Source organism: Vanessa cardui, chromosome 15 (assembly GCF_905220365.1).
Source record: "Vanessa cardui chromosome 15, ilVanCard2.1, whole genome shotgun sequence".
NCBI classification, from domain to species: Eukaryota; Metazoa; Arthropoda; class Insecta; order Lepidoptera; family Nymphalidae; genus Vanessa; species Vanessa cardui.
The window spans coordinates 6,541,584-6,558,112 of record NC_061137.1 but is presented as its reverse complement, the minus strand read 5'-3'; the positions used below and the strand labels follow the sequence as shown (position 1 = coordinate 6,558,112).

Below are 16,529 nucleotides of genomic sequence, written 5' to 3'. Positions count from 1 at the left end.
CAATGTAAACTAACTACGTACTAATTCGACCATCTCTTGTCCTCATTTGTGTGCCTCTCTTGTTTTCTTTTTGCACTTCAATGGCTCTCGGGTGCGTATGAACGGGCGCGGAGTGGCGTCGGGTGTAAATTGAAACACTTGCAAATTTACCCTATACATTATTCATGTGCCAAACACCCTCACTGAGGCTGACAGTTTCAGTTGACGCACAAATTCGCGTAACTAAAGTCGAGTGAACCAACGACGGATAGTTTATCTACAGTCTTGAAATAAGCACTCAAATAAAGACCAATGATGTATGGAACCTACACTTTATCAACACAAGACTTATTGTCTTGTTGCTTTACAAATCACACCCGATATCAAACGGCACAGCACATACGTAAAGTGGGTCAACCATTATACATCTAACAAATGGTTACCCCCCAAGACGCAGCAATAAGGAGCCGGTTCAGAAACCCACAAGCTGAATTATTCTGACCCTAATAAATTTGCCGAGTCAAACAGGCATTGTTAGACAAATGAGTTCTAAGACGTGCGGTGTTAAACATATTATTTAGAGGTGCTTGTTGCGACAGCTTATTTGTACTGCCGGCAATATTCTAATTTAATAGATTCGTATGGTGATTTAAATATTATTCTAAACAAAGGTCTTATAAATCAATATGCATTTATGTTTATCTGACATCAGTTTATTATAATATAGGAAAGCGGACGGAATAATGGGTTGGATGGTAACCGAACCTTGTAAGCTAAGATGTCGCTTATAGATTTCTTTAGACTGGCTCACTACTTCAAACCGGAACACAACAGTACTAAGTATTTTTGTTTGCCTATAGCGTATCTGAGGATTGGTAGTATCTATTGCGCTAATCTCTTGAACTACCTGTCCTAACTGATAGTATGATTACAGAATTTATTAGTCAATGGTACAATCCTTAGTAGAATCGCCCACATTCGACAATCAATACGGCAAGTTGTAGGAAATAGGCATATATAGATATTCTAAATTGAAACCACGAGGACAACTTCGAAAAATCGTCATTTGTAATACGTATGTCAATTTGTCAATTATAAAACGTCAATATTAACGAAAGATAAACAATTTTAGACGACATCACAAAGGTGTGTATTGTTTTTAGAATTAACGTTTGTGAGATTCTTTACACCTTTTAAATACAAGAACAAATTAGGACGTACAGGAATCGTTAAAACCTTACATCATCCCGTGTGACACTGACTATAAATTAATTATTTCATTAATTCAGAGCAGTATTGTTTTTATTTAGTTTTTAAAGTATAAAATAGTTTTTTTATTTCTACCATTTATATGTGATTAAGTTTTAGTATTAATATTATATTACAAATAATGTAAATTTCAAATTCAAGGAATTGATTATTAAAAAACAAGAAGTCTGATGATTGAACGATTTTTCGTCCAGTATTAAATTTAATTATCCTTCAGAGTTAGAAAAAATAAAATGTTATATTAAATTATTTTCCTTATTGGCATACAAATTCAGTAGAGTGATTAAATGCTGTAAAAATTTTACTCGACATGCAAATAAATTCGGAATAATAAAAGAAAATTCAACCATAAAACCTACATAGGCAAGATGTTAATTTACAAAACACATTTGCCTTGGAGAGTTTAATGTAATTTCTTTCTCACCGAGGCGTTTCCTCAAATAAATTACAAGTGTAAAATTCAGAACAACAAAAGCTTAACAACAAAAGGCTCGCGGCTCGCAACATCCGGACGACCCTTCCAAACTCAGCAGCCTGATTACGGATTTCCGAACAAGAAAAGAAAAACTCAACATGCCTTCTACCAAGTATTCTAAACAGACCATTGTGATATCAATGCGAAAAATTAACGAGCACTTCGTGATTTTAAAAAAGGCTTACATGTCTTTGTCTATATTTTGAATAGAACATTTCCTGGCCAAGAGAACATTTATGTGGTAGTCAACGTAATCAAATAGATCTGGTTGAGGAGTATAATATTTAACGTATAGATGAAATCGAGGATCTTTTTGGGGTTTTCCGTCTATATCTGGTGTCGGCGCTGGTGGTGGCGGCGATAAAGGAGTTGACGGCTTAGGAATCTTATGTGGTCCCCTACCTTCTTCTAAATGTTCTGGTCTCACTTTCTTCCAAAGAAACGGTTTTTTGTGTATCGGACCATGATGTGTTGCATGATATCGTTTATCTGTCGTATTTGAATTTGGAGCTGTTAGTTCATACATTTCTGGTAATGAAAGGTACCAATAATCAGCGCCATCTCCGATAATTGGAAATAATCTTTTATTCGAAAATCGAGGACGGAATTTCCTAACAAATTCATTATATTTTCGTTTTAGTCTTCTCATATATTCAGTATAATGGATAGATTTCAAAAGCTTCTCAAAATCCGACAGTTCTGTAGATTCAGATTGAGAATAAACACCAGGACATACGTATGTTCTTAGTAGGTGATGTAATTTATATACGACGAACGCAAGCCACTGCCTTGCTTCTTCTTCCAAAATTCTCAAGTCATCAGCTCTACTTAATATACCAAATTCAGCAGCTTCTGCAGCACGTCTTTCACCTCTTTCCTTTACTGTAGCTAGCCATTTTCTGTATGACCGATAACAGAACTTTGTACGCCTCGAGAAATGTCCTCGCCAGAGTGCCTTAAAATTGATTTTGTTTATTTATTTTTTTTATTTTTCGATTCTTAATTTAAATTGAATAAGCTTGAACTTTTTTCGGAAATATACTAAAAATATTAAATACTTTACCTGTATCGTAGTTGCTGCATGAGCATAATACTTGGCGTGTTTGTATCCAACAGCTCGTCTCAAGGCCGCACGGTATGCTTTACGCGCTCTATGTATTCTGAAGGCGCATTGAATTGTAGTTGCATTTTTAGATAACCAAGAAATATATTTTCTAATCAAGTAACCTCGAGTCATTCGCTGCAAAAACAAAACTGCCAGAAATCTTTTATGACGTCTGTTTTCAGCTAGGTCGGCTCGTTCTTGTAGTTCAATATAAAACTCGTTAGGTGTTGGTAATAAACGATGGATACTTCCCATGTTATTTTTATCTGACAAAAATGTGTCAATTTTATGTTAAGTCACTATATCATCTTTTTTTTATTATTCATAAGATGTAGCTGCCAGTGTGATAGGGCAAGTCAAATTAAAGTCAGCTAAATTCTTTTTACAATTTAAAAATTTGAATTAGAGCAGAAAAAGGATCCGTTATTTTTTATTTGGCTTCTAAATCGAGCCGGTGGCTTACCCATTTCATTTTACTCCCCCAAGAAATGATACTAGTTGTGTTAGGAGAGTTCCCGCTCCTACCCTCGCTCAGGTGGGTTCGCGTGAGACATCATGAATAATTCAACGATCAAAATGGCAAGGTGTGTATGCCTGTTTATTTATTTTTCGCCAAAATTTACTGGTAATTTCCACATATATGTATGCTTGAAATATATTGTAACGTTAAATTGGGGTATTCAGGTTCCTTTTACATTTATAGGGTTACAAATTAATTTAGAAGACATCCTTTTCAATGTTTATTCCAAATGTAAATATTTTTAACGAAAACATTTCAGAACGGTATCAAATTTTTATCATTCGAGATTGATTCGATGGAAATTTAATTAATATTCCTTTCCTGAACTCTTTTAAGAGACGGGACGAAGAATATCTTTGTGAAGAAACAATTATTAATCGCATTTGAAAAATAGAACTAACGGTTAGGCCGATTTCTTAAGCGATACAATGTTGGGCGCTGTATTGCAATTAAGGAGGTAAATTCGGATAAAGAAAGGGCTTTAACAAGGAAGACAAGATGACAGTAAGCCGACAGCATTGGTCTTTTTTTGGATTAAAATGTGGAAATATCTACCGTTCAGATTTAATTTAATATCTTCATATAACTACTAATAGATTCTTACTATAATGAGGCGTAATGTACGCAGTCATATAAGTAATTAAATATGAATCTGTTACATTGTACAAATTCACTTGTGCCTTCGTATTATCCATAAGCTTTATAATTTATTTGTACCAATAAATAACATTTATGTGTTTGTCTGTAATTAAAAAGCTACTGGTATTTTTAAGTTATTATTTAAATAAATCAAAATGTTATTTTTATTTTTCATTTTTACATTAACTGTAAAGTGGTTTAATTGTTAGTAATGACTTAGACGTATTCTAATGTATCTAATATATAAATATACATATATATAAGTTCTAACGATCTATTTTACTTTTTTCGGTAATTATAAATATCTAACACAATTTTTCAGTACACCGGATGTAATAAAGAGCTTTCACTTCAGTTCATATTATTAGGTTTTAATTTCTTTTATTATTCGATTTACAATACAATTCAATTCCGGTAAAACCCCCAGACACTGCCAGTCGTATTAATATTATAAAGAGGTTAGTTTTGTTTTGTTGATATTATAAAAGGCTCGAGGAGAAAATTGTCGGTCCAGACGCTGTTTAAACTACAATAGATACAAGGATACTTTTTACAAAGGAATTTAAGGTCTCAAATTTGAACAAAAAAGCCTATGATAATGTATAGGAATGGTATGATGTTTACATTGTTAAAAAAAACGGATATTTATCAGTAATATCTTTAGTTTAATTTAATTGCTATAGGATATTAAATTTTATCGACACAAATAACATATCAATATTCAATGTTAAAATGTAAATCAATATTGCCTAAACTTTATAATTTTAATAAGTTGTATTTTACTCGTATTATAAGATAAGATATCTTAGAAACGCCTGAAAAAATGCGTGGGACGTGATAATGATTACATTGGAGCGTGTTATAAGTTATTTTTTCATAGCCCGGTCGGATGGATTGGTTAGCACATGTTTGTATCTCATTCTTTAAAAATACCAAGAAATAAAATCCTTTATAAAATTATTTGTCCTGGCTCACAACGCATATCCATAACTACTAAGTCTAGACAGGTAGACGATTGGAGCAAATGATTTTTTATGTGTGTGACATATTCGACAAGAAAGGCTTGTGGAAATTTTAATTTAAATCGTAAATTGGGAGGGTAACTTTCTATAAATTTTTCCGTACAAAATCAGGATAAGTTTGATAGTAAATAACTAAGATAGATAATTACACTGTTATAAAAGAAGTATGTGAGATGAACATTTTACTCTGTGCCGTGCTAATATAATAAAATCTAATATAATATAAATAATAAATATTTAATCTGGCAACACTTATAAAGTGTTACTAATTTAAAAAAAAAACATGATCATACGATTAAATTGAGAAACAGAATACAGCAATTATTACCTGTCTCTTACAAATGTTTCAATAAATAAATATATAACAATAAAAAAAATATACAAAACCTCCTTGTTCACATTTTATTATTTATTTATCGTAACCTAAAGGCCAAACATACCTTTTAGCGCGTTGATTGGTCAATCACGGTTTATCCAAAATAGCTTAAAATATTTTCCAATACAATTCATGTAGCGTTGTGAAGTTAGTACAGAATGCTACTGACAATCAACATGCACAATCGTTCCGGACAATCATTGATTCCCTTTGATTAAATACCTGATTCGAACGCTGATTACAACATATTACCATCGCTTTGTAATTTGTTTCCAATTTGGAACGTACCACTGGTAAATAACAATGTGACACGTCCGTATAAAGCCATATTGTGTTATTTACCGAAATTTATTGGTAAATGTAATTCATTGTAAACCTCTTTTTAATTTTTGCTACGTAAATATTCATGTCATTTTTTTATGATATTAATTTCCGCTTGCGGTTTCAACCGCGGGTGAGGATGGGGGGCTGGGTTAGGTTTTGTTTTGTTTTTTGTATTATGTAATGCTATTTCAAATTTAAATTTCATTCGATATGCTAAGCCGTTTTTTCGTGATTGAGAAATTAATTTCCAAATATCCAAAATATATATGTATAATATAAAGCTATTAATAAAATTATAAAGTTTGTATCATCTTTGTTCACATAATTTAGTATTTAAGTAGGTATTTTGTCTCTTAATGTATGTTTATAACGTATTACACACTTAATTATGTTTATAATTTATTTCGTGCTCAGCGGAGATGAAAAACATCAAGAGGAAGTAATCGTATGCTCAACATTGGATGTACAACTCTCCTCACGAGGCGACGAGACCGTAGCCCAGCAGGATTATTTAATAGAAAGTGTATTTTTAACACATTATATTAAAATTAAATCAAATAATATTATATAACAATTTCATTTTTCAAGCATTATTAAGAGAAATTATTTACTATTCAATATATTTTAATTGTTATTTTAAATTTTCAATAGCTTCGAGTAAGCGTGGAAATTAAATATAAGAAAGTAATTTATTTTCTTAATTACAATATTTATAAGTTATTTAATATAAAATTATTTTGTTCATTATAATTTTTCATCAATGAAATATTACAAAACATAAACGTTCATTTACTAAATTTAATAACTCAGACCGGATTTTATTAAAACCAATAAAAAAACTTAATAACTTGTATCAATAATTAATTTGCTTTTCATTCCTGGTAAAGACAGCCTCTGAATAATAAATAACAAGCTAATATCACTTAAGTGTTAAAAACATAAACTTAATATTTAGTGTTAAGAAGTAATTTGAATAAAAAAAAACCTTAGTTCGAATAGGTTGAAATGACAACTCGTCGTCGTTTTTCAAAGTAATTATTTCAATTAAATATAAATATACAGCGACTTCAGTAACGAAAGTTCACGAAACAACAAAGTATATAGTTATTTTGTGAATAAATTACATTACATATGTAATTTATTCATGTATGCTATATATTTAACAAAATTGTACGGAACGGAACGGAATTGCGTTCTTTTTATAAATAATAATAGGGAATGTTTTTCTGAAAAGAGTACTCTGAAATATTGGAATACAACTTTTAAATAGTGTTCCAATATACATTTTTTTACAAATCCCCATGCCTTGATCGTGCACGCTGGTTCAGTGTGTTCTGCATGCTTTGACCGTACGGTGTCGTAAAGGACGCACTACAATCGGTTTTTTATAGCGGGTAATAAAACACCCACAGAAAATCCTCGTTTTCTTTTTTTATCTCCATATCCGCTTATGAATGAAATCCCTGACCGAGCAGCCTAAAAATGAGCTCTAGGAATATACTATATGGTATAGAACATAGATAAAAGATTAGTTATTAAAACAAAAATACAAAACTATGTAATATGTTATGTCAAATCATTAGCTGGCACCAGTGCCCATAGATATTGTACTGTATTAAACATTAATTATTTCTCATATTACCAAATATGCCTGCTGATACAGGCAACATTAACAAGAAAATCTTTATTCCCAAAGCAATTCCTTGTGCCGGTAGTAACGCTGACACACTGATCCTTGATGGTGGAACAAACCAGTAAGCATTTTCGTTATAGTGGTAGAACATAATTATGGTGAGTATCTACCCAAACAGGCATATCCAAAAATCCCAAAGCGTAATATATGAAGTAAGAAATCTAAACATTATAGATATTCTTTTTAAATTCCGATACTAGCGAATGAACACAAAATAAAACTTAATTTCATTAAAAAAGATTCGTTCAATTATAATAAGAAAATAAAATCACTAAAGCATGTTTATATATTCTCACGATTCAAATGAAAATAATATCGAAAACTAGTTCAAGTATCTAACAAACATAGCGCGTGCTTGAAGCGCGCTCCAACTAATTGTTTAGCAAACACTTACGTTAAATTTTATTCACAGGTTTCGGTATATCCGCTAAGCACGATAGTGCTACACTACTCCTTAATAGCGGAAGGTGCGCAATTTGCTCGCAATAAAATAAAACTTAGATATTGTGCAGAATTTTCAACGGTATGAAGCACTAAAACGCTTTTCTAATTACAGTACACGCCTTTCTTAGAGCTGCATTGCAGAGTTTGAAGTAATTTTCACTAATATCCTTAAGTATAAGCTAAGTCTCGGAATCCAGAACTGAGAATACAGTTCCATAGTTTCAATAATATGGTAAACCTTCTTAGAAGTTCTCGCTCATAAACATAGAAGGGATATGCGAGTTTCCGAAATTCCTCTGCGGTTGGACGTTGATAATCTTCGCAAGTGTTTGCAACTGTATGTTATAATGATAACGTCTTCATAGCAACAATCTATGCAATACAGTGTCTATAATAATCTAGTTTAAGCTTCAATTGTTGACAAAACAACTTGTAAATATATAAATAAAAGTTAAGAAAGAAGAAATGTCTGATAAAAACAGAATGTACCATAACTAATTTAAAATATTTTGTACTCGACAATTGTAAGGATTTTTTCGCGTTGCACTTGTTCTTAAAAAAAGGTATCAGATGGTCGCTTAATTCAACGATAGCGCCTGACCTACTTTCTAGCTATTTTGTGCTAAAAATCTAGAAACGTTGGCAAATTTGCAGTGTTCTTAACATAGATAAAAACAAAAAAAAAATATGAAAGATTTTTTTTATTGTGGTAGAGACCTTACTCGAATAATGCTATCATTATTAGCTTAAATTAACTGCATGCGTTATTCGCCGAAAGCCGTATTAAAATTACTACAAATATGCGTTTTAAACTCGTAATCACTGCCCGTATTTGGTTCTATCTATCTTACCAATCTCCAAATTCCAAAACGTCATAATAAACCTAATACGAGACAGGAATAACAGATACTTTGCTTCAATATATGGGTGTGGTAGATATGATACTTATATGTGTAAGTAAATTATTATTTGAAAAATGTGTAGTTTTATTTTAATTTCTTGTAAATTATTTAATTGTAAGACTTAGGTATTGGATAAACGATTTTTTGATTAAATCTGTTATGTAGTATAGAGAATTGAAAGCGTATTAGGTATATCTATTTCGGCAAATAATTTCGGCGACGACCTATTTTGTATACATTTTATATTTATAGAAATATTGATATTTTTATTGGAAAATATTTAAAAAAATACGTTATGTGTAAGTTATGAGATAAATCAAAAATTAATTATACTATACAAAGAATAACAGTTTACAAAGATAGAAAAAACAATTCTTGATGCGAAATTACACAAAAAAACTTTCTTTAATTATATGTGAAACGCAGTATGAAATTTATTAACATAGAGTGAAAATGACTTACGTAATTATTTAATATATATGTAAAACTTTTTTTTTATCGAATAGATAAATAAATAATTAAAAAAAATACGCCAAATAAAAAGGGTCAAATTAAAATAACATTTATGTTTATTTTTATTTCTCTGCCATGAAGGTATTCTATGAAAAATATTCAATATAAGAAAACGTCACGGCTCGTCACCTGTTTCTTTTAAAACAATTTCACTTTCCGTAACGTAACTCATGCGATATATCTTGAAAGTGATGAGGGGCAAAGAAAACTCCTTTATTCTTTCACCTCCTTTGACCGGGTCACCTCTGAAGTTTGCGAACGGGAGCCATATTGCAAAATGTCTCCGTGGAAAAAAGATCAAAACTTTTTCTTTTTTTGCCAAAATTTTTGTTACGTTCGAAAGCAATTTACGATCTGATTTCCTACATCAGATAGCTATTACCATGCAGCCTACCAATGGAATAAAATTACAATTATGTATTATCATAGAAGTTTTGGGTCATTCAAGTATACCCAATAATGTCTCGATTTTGAATTGAAAAGTATTTCTACGAGATATTTATTTTATAAAAAAAGGTTTTTAAACTAATATTACTACAGTAATATAGGAATAATTTTAAATCACAAAGTATAAAAAAAAATGCGGCAATAAACTGTATTAGGAAAACGTAATTTGTGTGAATAAATGTAATAATGCAATAAGCTTAGATATTCGAAGTCAGATAATATTTGCACAGCACATGTGACAGAAATGAAAAGGTTTCGACCGCGCGAGAGCTTTTCAACCGTTCTGATAATTCCAACCGACCCAATTATTAACAATGTGATTATAATACTGTGAGAATGACAGAATCGGGGAATAAATAGAAACATAATTAGGTGTAATAACAACGTACTTTATACAAGGTTAACGAGCGTGTTGAGGACCGATGTTCCGTTGATGACATTTAACAATGTAAAAACAGTTTTCCTTTCAATTAATACGTAATTCACCGCCGAATATAACATGATTTATGAGCACAAATTAAGTATATGAAAACTCAGAGGTGCTTGACCGAGTTAGAAACTGCAATCTCTATATTCCACGAAACGTGCTGAACAAGCTCGGGCTTGTTTAAACATAACGTATAAATATTATAGTTTATTTATTCCAAAGGTTTAACTCGACACTGAGCTTGTATAAATAGATGAAGATTTCACAAATCTAAATCAAATTATACTTAATTGAAGTAGGCTCTTTAGTCGAGCACTTTCAAGCCGTTATTTTAATTGCTTAAACACAAGTCAACAAAACGTAGAGCTACAACCGGTTCGGGTATATTTTTTACTAATGAATAGTATGAAATTCGGCTATTCTAATCTTTTAAAATTAGAATAAAAATAAATCATATTTCAAAATTTCCAACGATAATTTCAAGCATTATATTTAAATAATTTCGAATAATATGCCTTGGCCATAATGAAAAGGGGACATCTTAATATGTAGTGTCTTGTTGGCAACATTTAGAATTTCACAAGTGAAGTTGCGCTCACGACGGGTTGTTTCTACCTTGATACGATTGGACTTTGGCAGGAGCGACGGGAAGAGCCACTCTTTGAATTTACTTGTGGCGCCATTCGGATGACTTATACTAATTACAATTTAATCTTACCTTTGTTTTCGTGCTAAATAAAATATTTAAAGTAATCGTAAGTATTTGATTTGGTACGACAATAATTTGAATATACATATTTATAGCCTCTGCTGATTGTAAAATAGATCGTAAATATTTAACTACTCTCATTTTTAATAAGGCATTATTAGTTTAAAGTCTTAAGATTTTTAATATATAAGGCAGCTAAGTTTCAATGTTTTTGCTTGAATTGCCAAGTATGTTTTTAATCATCACGTGCTAAGCAGACAAGACAATTCTGCCACATGTCAGCAATCAGTTTTGGCATAGCGTGCAAGAATAAACTCTAAGCCATCTAGAAACGTCCACAATTTTTTAAGAGTTTGATTATTCTTGGAAGAAGTCTCATCGTGCTATAGTAATTTGTTTTATTATTAGATCAATTAAAAAGCCAAAGTTCTAAGTGACCAAAGAGCAACAGTAATTTAGAACATAAAACTACGTACATAGATTTGCAGACATTCTCCATTTAGTGATAAATTCCATATATTAAGTACTGTTAATAAATGTAGCGATGTGAAACAGAACACAATTAATTATCACTTAATTGTTTTTCTCAAAACCGAGTAATTTAATCGGTAACTATAAAGTAGGTATTGACTACATTATTTGAATTTTTATTTACTCTCTGACTGAAAGATACAAACAACTAACTACACAATTCGTCCGTATTCCTGTGATTAGACGAGCTCAATCATCATTCAAACCGAAACACATCGGTATAGAGTACTCAGTATTGTTATTTACCGGTATTATAAATTTTGGATTGAGGATATGTATCCAGACTAACCTAGAAACTTTAATGGATGTAATAACTTTATGAAACTTTACATTTATGACATGAAGTTTGATTAGCTTAATATATATGTATATACACAGAAACGCAATAATCTTATAAACTTTCAAAACTGTCTTATCTATATTATATTTCAATAAATATTACATTGTACCTGCGGTATCACAAAGCTTATTACAGCCCAGCATCGTAGCGAGATGGAATATTAATCAATAGTTTATTTATTTTTTATAAAATATATTTTTTTGTTGTAATAAAACAGGTTTGATAATAACATCATATATAAAACTTTTATTTAAGTAAGAATAAAATATTGGAACTTTAAATCGAATTAAATTGTATAGAAGATACAAAATAACTATATATTTGATATTTCCACTTAGCCCGAGGAAGCCTGGAACGAGGAAAAACGATAAGCCAGTTAACCGCAATAATTCAATACAGCCACGGTGAGCTACACGATGCACCTACGTCCTACACTCATGCAGAGTGATGTCATAAAAGCCGTATTGAATTGAATTTGCTAGAGAACATCAAGTGAACACATTTTACGAGGTGCCAGTACTAGTTCAAAGATGGTAAAGCATAAAAATGCTATAATTTCGTATGCACCAGATATGAGGTTTATGGCTTGGCCGGTATGATGTTTACTTTAGATATAAATGACAGCGAATATACGGTAATGGTGTTCTCGTGAGTGGTAATAAATGCAGACCGTAATATATGATAGAGCGCGTGTCAGTGATATGTTTTGTTTATGTATGCAATAAAGGAGATTATTAGTAAATTTTATGTTTCTCGAGGCTTCGTCGACGTCGACGAATTAACTTTGCTCTGCTATTTTAAGTGTTCTTCGGTACTAGCATCGTCTGATCGCAGTCTAAGCTTAAAATATTTTTTATTGTATATTTTCTCCAATTAAAAAATTGTGCCTACATCATAATTTCACTATACTGTTATTATTAACAGAAAACGAAAATGTCTATCAGCATCGGTTATCTATTTATATTCTCACGTTTAAAAATTTTATTGGAGTAATTAATGCTTTAATGAATAAATATTGAGTCGAGATTTTTCTAAATAATTGGAATCCAGTAATATTTTAAGTTGCCTAATATGTTAAGGATTATTATCAGATTTGCGATGGTAGCCGAAACTGATCGCTTGAGCTCGGCCAACCTTTTAAGTCAATGAAATTAATATAATACGAGTCTGGCATTTAAGCATTTGTTTTGTATAAACGGATATTTATTTTTTAACCAAGTTTTATAATAAATATTATATAACGTCTAAGATTGTTCTCATATTTTTTGTTAGATAAGAAATCATGTTAAATGTGGTTTTCGGAATTATTTACTTAAGGGATTTTCGCTGTGTGATCAAAGTAAAAAATCTTTATTCAATATAGAAGCTGAATGTTAAAATCTACCACAATATACTACAAATTCGGAAATAAACATCGTTTAACCTAATAAGAACTAGCGTTTTTAGTCTTCATATTTCAGTTTATATTCGTAGAACTTATTTTGATGACAAAACCAATTTAAAGGGGCTGATATAATAACAATTGAAATGGAAGATAAAATTTGGTAACAGGGACCTAATCATTGTCTTTATTTTTCACAAACATTTGATTTTGCCTGCTTACTTACTATCACAATTAATTCAATAAAATAATTTATTTTCCATTTTAAACATTGTGTTTGAATATTAGCCGTCGGTGGGCGCGTGGAGTTCCCATGTCATGACAGGTGTAACTGTCAAACAGTCGTACAATTTAAAAAAGTTATGATTGCGGCTAAAATCCGCATACATTATATAAAATAAAAATGTTTTCATTGAGTACAAAAATAAACAATATAGAAGTAGGGAAAAGATACACTTAGATTTACGCATTTCATGCAATTTGCTAATAACTTAGCTATATTGTGCACTACAAAGAGTTTGATAAATGATGATAAATATATATTTATGTATACTGCTTATTTCCAGTTTAATTTTACTTCCAAAATTCCGATAGCAATTTCGTCGACATTCAAAACGCCATAAATCCATTCGCAAATCCATAGTGAATATCATAGATTAATCAAGCTCTCGACCAATGATATGGCGTCAATTTGCTGTCAAATGTTTTTTGGCTTCACTTTGCTTATACATCATAGTGTATACGTATATTATATATCTTTTAAGCATTAATTCAAAATATTAAAGTTATTCAGTTTTGAAATAGGTAGGGTTATAATGTTCTTTTTTACTGAGAATTTCATGGACCAATTTCAAATTCTTTTGCATTTAAAAGTTGTCGTCGACCCGTACCCTCTAACATCGTAACTAGGTTAAAGAAAAATGTTAAGTTTCGCAATATGCTACTCGACAAAGTTTGCGATGCAGGAGTATTCAGTTATAGCGAAAATGCTGCTAAAATCGTTTAACTTTATTACCAAGATCTATATTTATAATGAAACTGTATCGGAATTGTGTTATGTGTATTGCTACAGTTATCTCTTTCAAATTAATACATTTTACCAAAAAGTTGAGGTAATTGTTGCAACAATATTAATGTTGTACCCTTATATCTAGGCATGGATTTCAATGAAAATATTGACACGAAATCTGTTCACATATTGTGCTGAAGAGGATTTTGGTATACATTTACGATTTGGTACGAGTATATCCATCAAATTGCTGCAGAACCGTACGATGTTATTGGATAAGGAATTCGTAGACATTGATTTTCACGCACAGCATTTTTAAAATTTATATGTGATACTTTATTTCCAGTCCATTTCTTTTAAAATGAATCGAGTGCTTGGGACACAATTTTAAGGAGATTGTATTTTTATTTTTGAACAGCATATATTAAATACTTTTAATGATATGCCTCTTCACGAGTGGAATCATGCATATATGTGTTAAAACGTCGAACCATCAGTGCTATCTTCGTAAACACATTATCACCGTATCGCCGGCAAAAGTCAATACTCGCTTTTGTGAAACAGTCGCGTTGCTAACGCAATTTAACTGGAATTGAATGTAAACCGCTGGTAGTTGGTAGAGAACTGTGGCGTTGCTAACTAGTTCCAATCTACAGTAACAATACATTGGCTGGAAATAGTTGGTAAAAGGTACGTACGTTTTTAGAGATTCGGATTTAACTCGATTAATACATCTGCTAGGGGATGAATCTGGACTCATACGTAGGTTTTACTATTCTATATTGAATTGACTTAGCTAAAAGAGTTTTTATATCAACGACGGATTTCTAGAAAACTCTCGTAAAAGTCAAACTTATATAAATGCTCTTTAATTTCTAAAATATTCCTTTTACGGATTTGAGAATTGCTTATAGTTTTTTCGTGTATATAAATACAATTTTCAACTACAATTCTCATAACAAAGACATAAAGCAAATAGGTCAATCACATTATTTATATTACAAAAAGACTTTATTTAAATAAATCTTGTTCTTAACGTATTTCATACTATATTTATCTATTGTAATACATTTCGTTTCATATTAAAAATATAAAAGAATATTTAAATAGTATCGCTTAGGTACCTAGAATTAAATTTATGCTGAGGTTATTGAATCAAATCAAATTAACTTTTCATAATTCGTTGAAAAAATAAGGGAACTTGTTTATGAAATGGTATTAGAGGAGTTTTTGCGGCTCATTTAATTGATGAGTTCCTTTGAAGATGTTTTCGAAGGTACTTGACTGTAATACATATAAATACTTAACCTTTTTCGTATTTTCCTATTCAATGCCCATTGAATTGGCCATCATAAATATTACACTCATTTATTTATTTATTGAATTCTCGAATAGTGACTTTGAAATATATATAAACAGACGTGCAAAATATACTCCACCCAAAAGAGTGAGTGAGCACCACCGCCGGCTCTCTTTGCCAATTCATATTATGCATATATAGACTGTCAAGTATAAGTTGGCGTTCCTGTGGCAGCACCTGCTACACCTTTGTTTTGCCACTTTTTTGTTTATTTTACCAATATCTCCCTAGAAAATAATTCTCTACGTCTCATTTTTAATTGATTTTGGGGAAGTTTTCTTAATAAGGGTAAATAAAACAAATAAGATATTAAATAAACAAAAAAAAAATAATACATGTTTTTGCCACACGCCAACTTACATTTGTCGCGCTATAACAACAATACTGATACAATGGTTTGTGTAGAATCGGAGACATGTATGTTTTACTTCAAGTCGTCTCCCTTGTTGGTCATAATTTCCCTACATGAAATACCTGGACCTCCTAAACGAACGCTAAAGGTTAAAAGACCACTTCAAGTGCCTTGACATCTAAATTTAAAAACTAGAAGGTACCATATGAAGATAAAAATCGAGGAAGGATACCATCTCTAGATTGCTGTCGGCGCGGGTGACGCGAAAGCAAGGAGTTATCTTTTGATTTTCATAAGCTATAATTGATCACGGCTAGTTTAGAGAATACCTAAGCAAGATCAAATGCAAAAGAACCGGTGATATGTAAAACCTATCATTCATCAGATCCTAGTCTGTAAGTTTGAACCAGAACCCCTTATCGCAAGTAATCATGTTAACGATCCTCCGCAAGGAATCGGAAGGCCTAATACTATAAGACTGTCATGGTGCACAGTTAGAAGGTATTCAGGGACATTGCTATTAATCTTCTTACTTTTGTAACTTGAAGAATGAGAATCCATGATAATTTGAATTAAATCACTTTAAATGAAAATATGGTCTTTAAAGTAAGTTTTTCTCATAAACCTATTTTATTATGTCACGAGTCAACACAGCATCAGATAAACTAACATTATGAACATTACTAAATCAACTTCATTAAATAATAATTAC

The 16,529-nt window shown here is 31.1% G+C and overlaps 1 protein-coding gene across 1 annotated transcript; it reads right to left on the bottom strand.

The window, feature by feature from the left end:
• Positions 1-1,681: 1,681 nt before the first annotated feature.
• Positions 1,682-3,085, bottom strand: LOC124535866 (spermatogenesis-associated protein 17). The gene is made up of 2 exons (XM_047112261.1): positions 2,787-3,085; positions 1,682-2,678 (listed from the first exon to the last, which is right to left on the bottom strand). Exons 1-2 carry the CDS (start codon positions 3,081-3,083, stop codon positions 1,905-1,907), a joined length of 1,071 nt encoding a protein of 356 aa, XP_046968217.1. The 5' UTR covers positions 3,084-3,085; the 3' UTR covers positions 1,682-1,904.
• Positions 3,086-16,529: the final 13,444 nt, after the last annotated feature.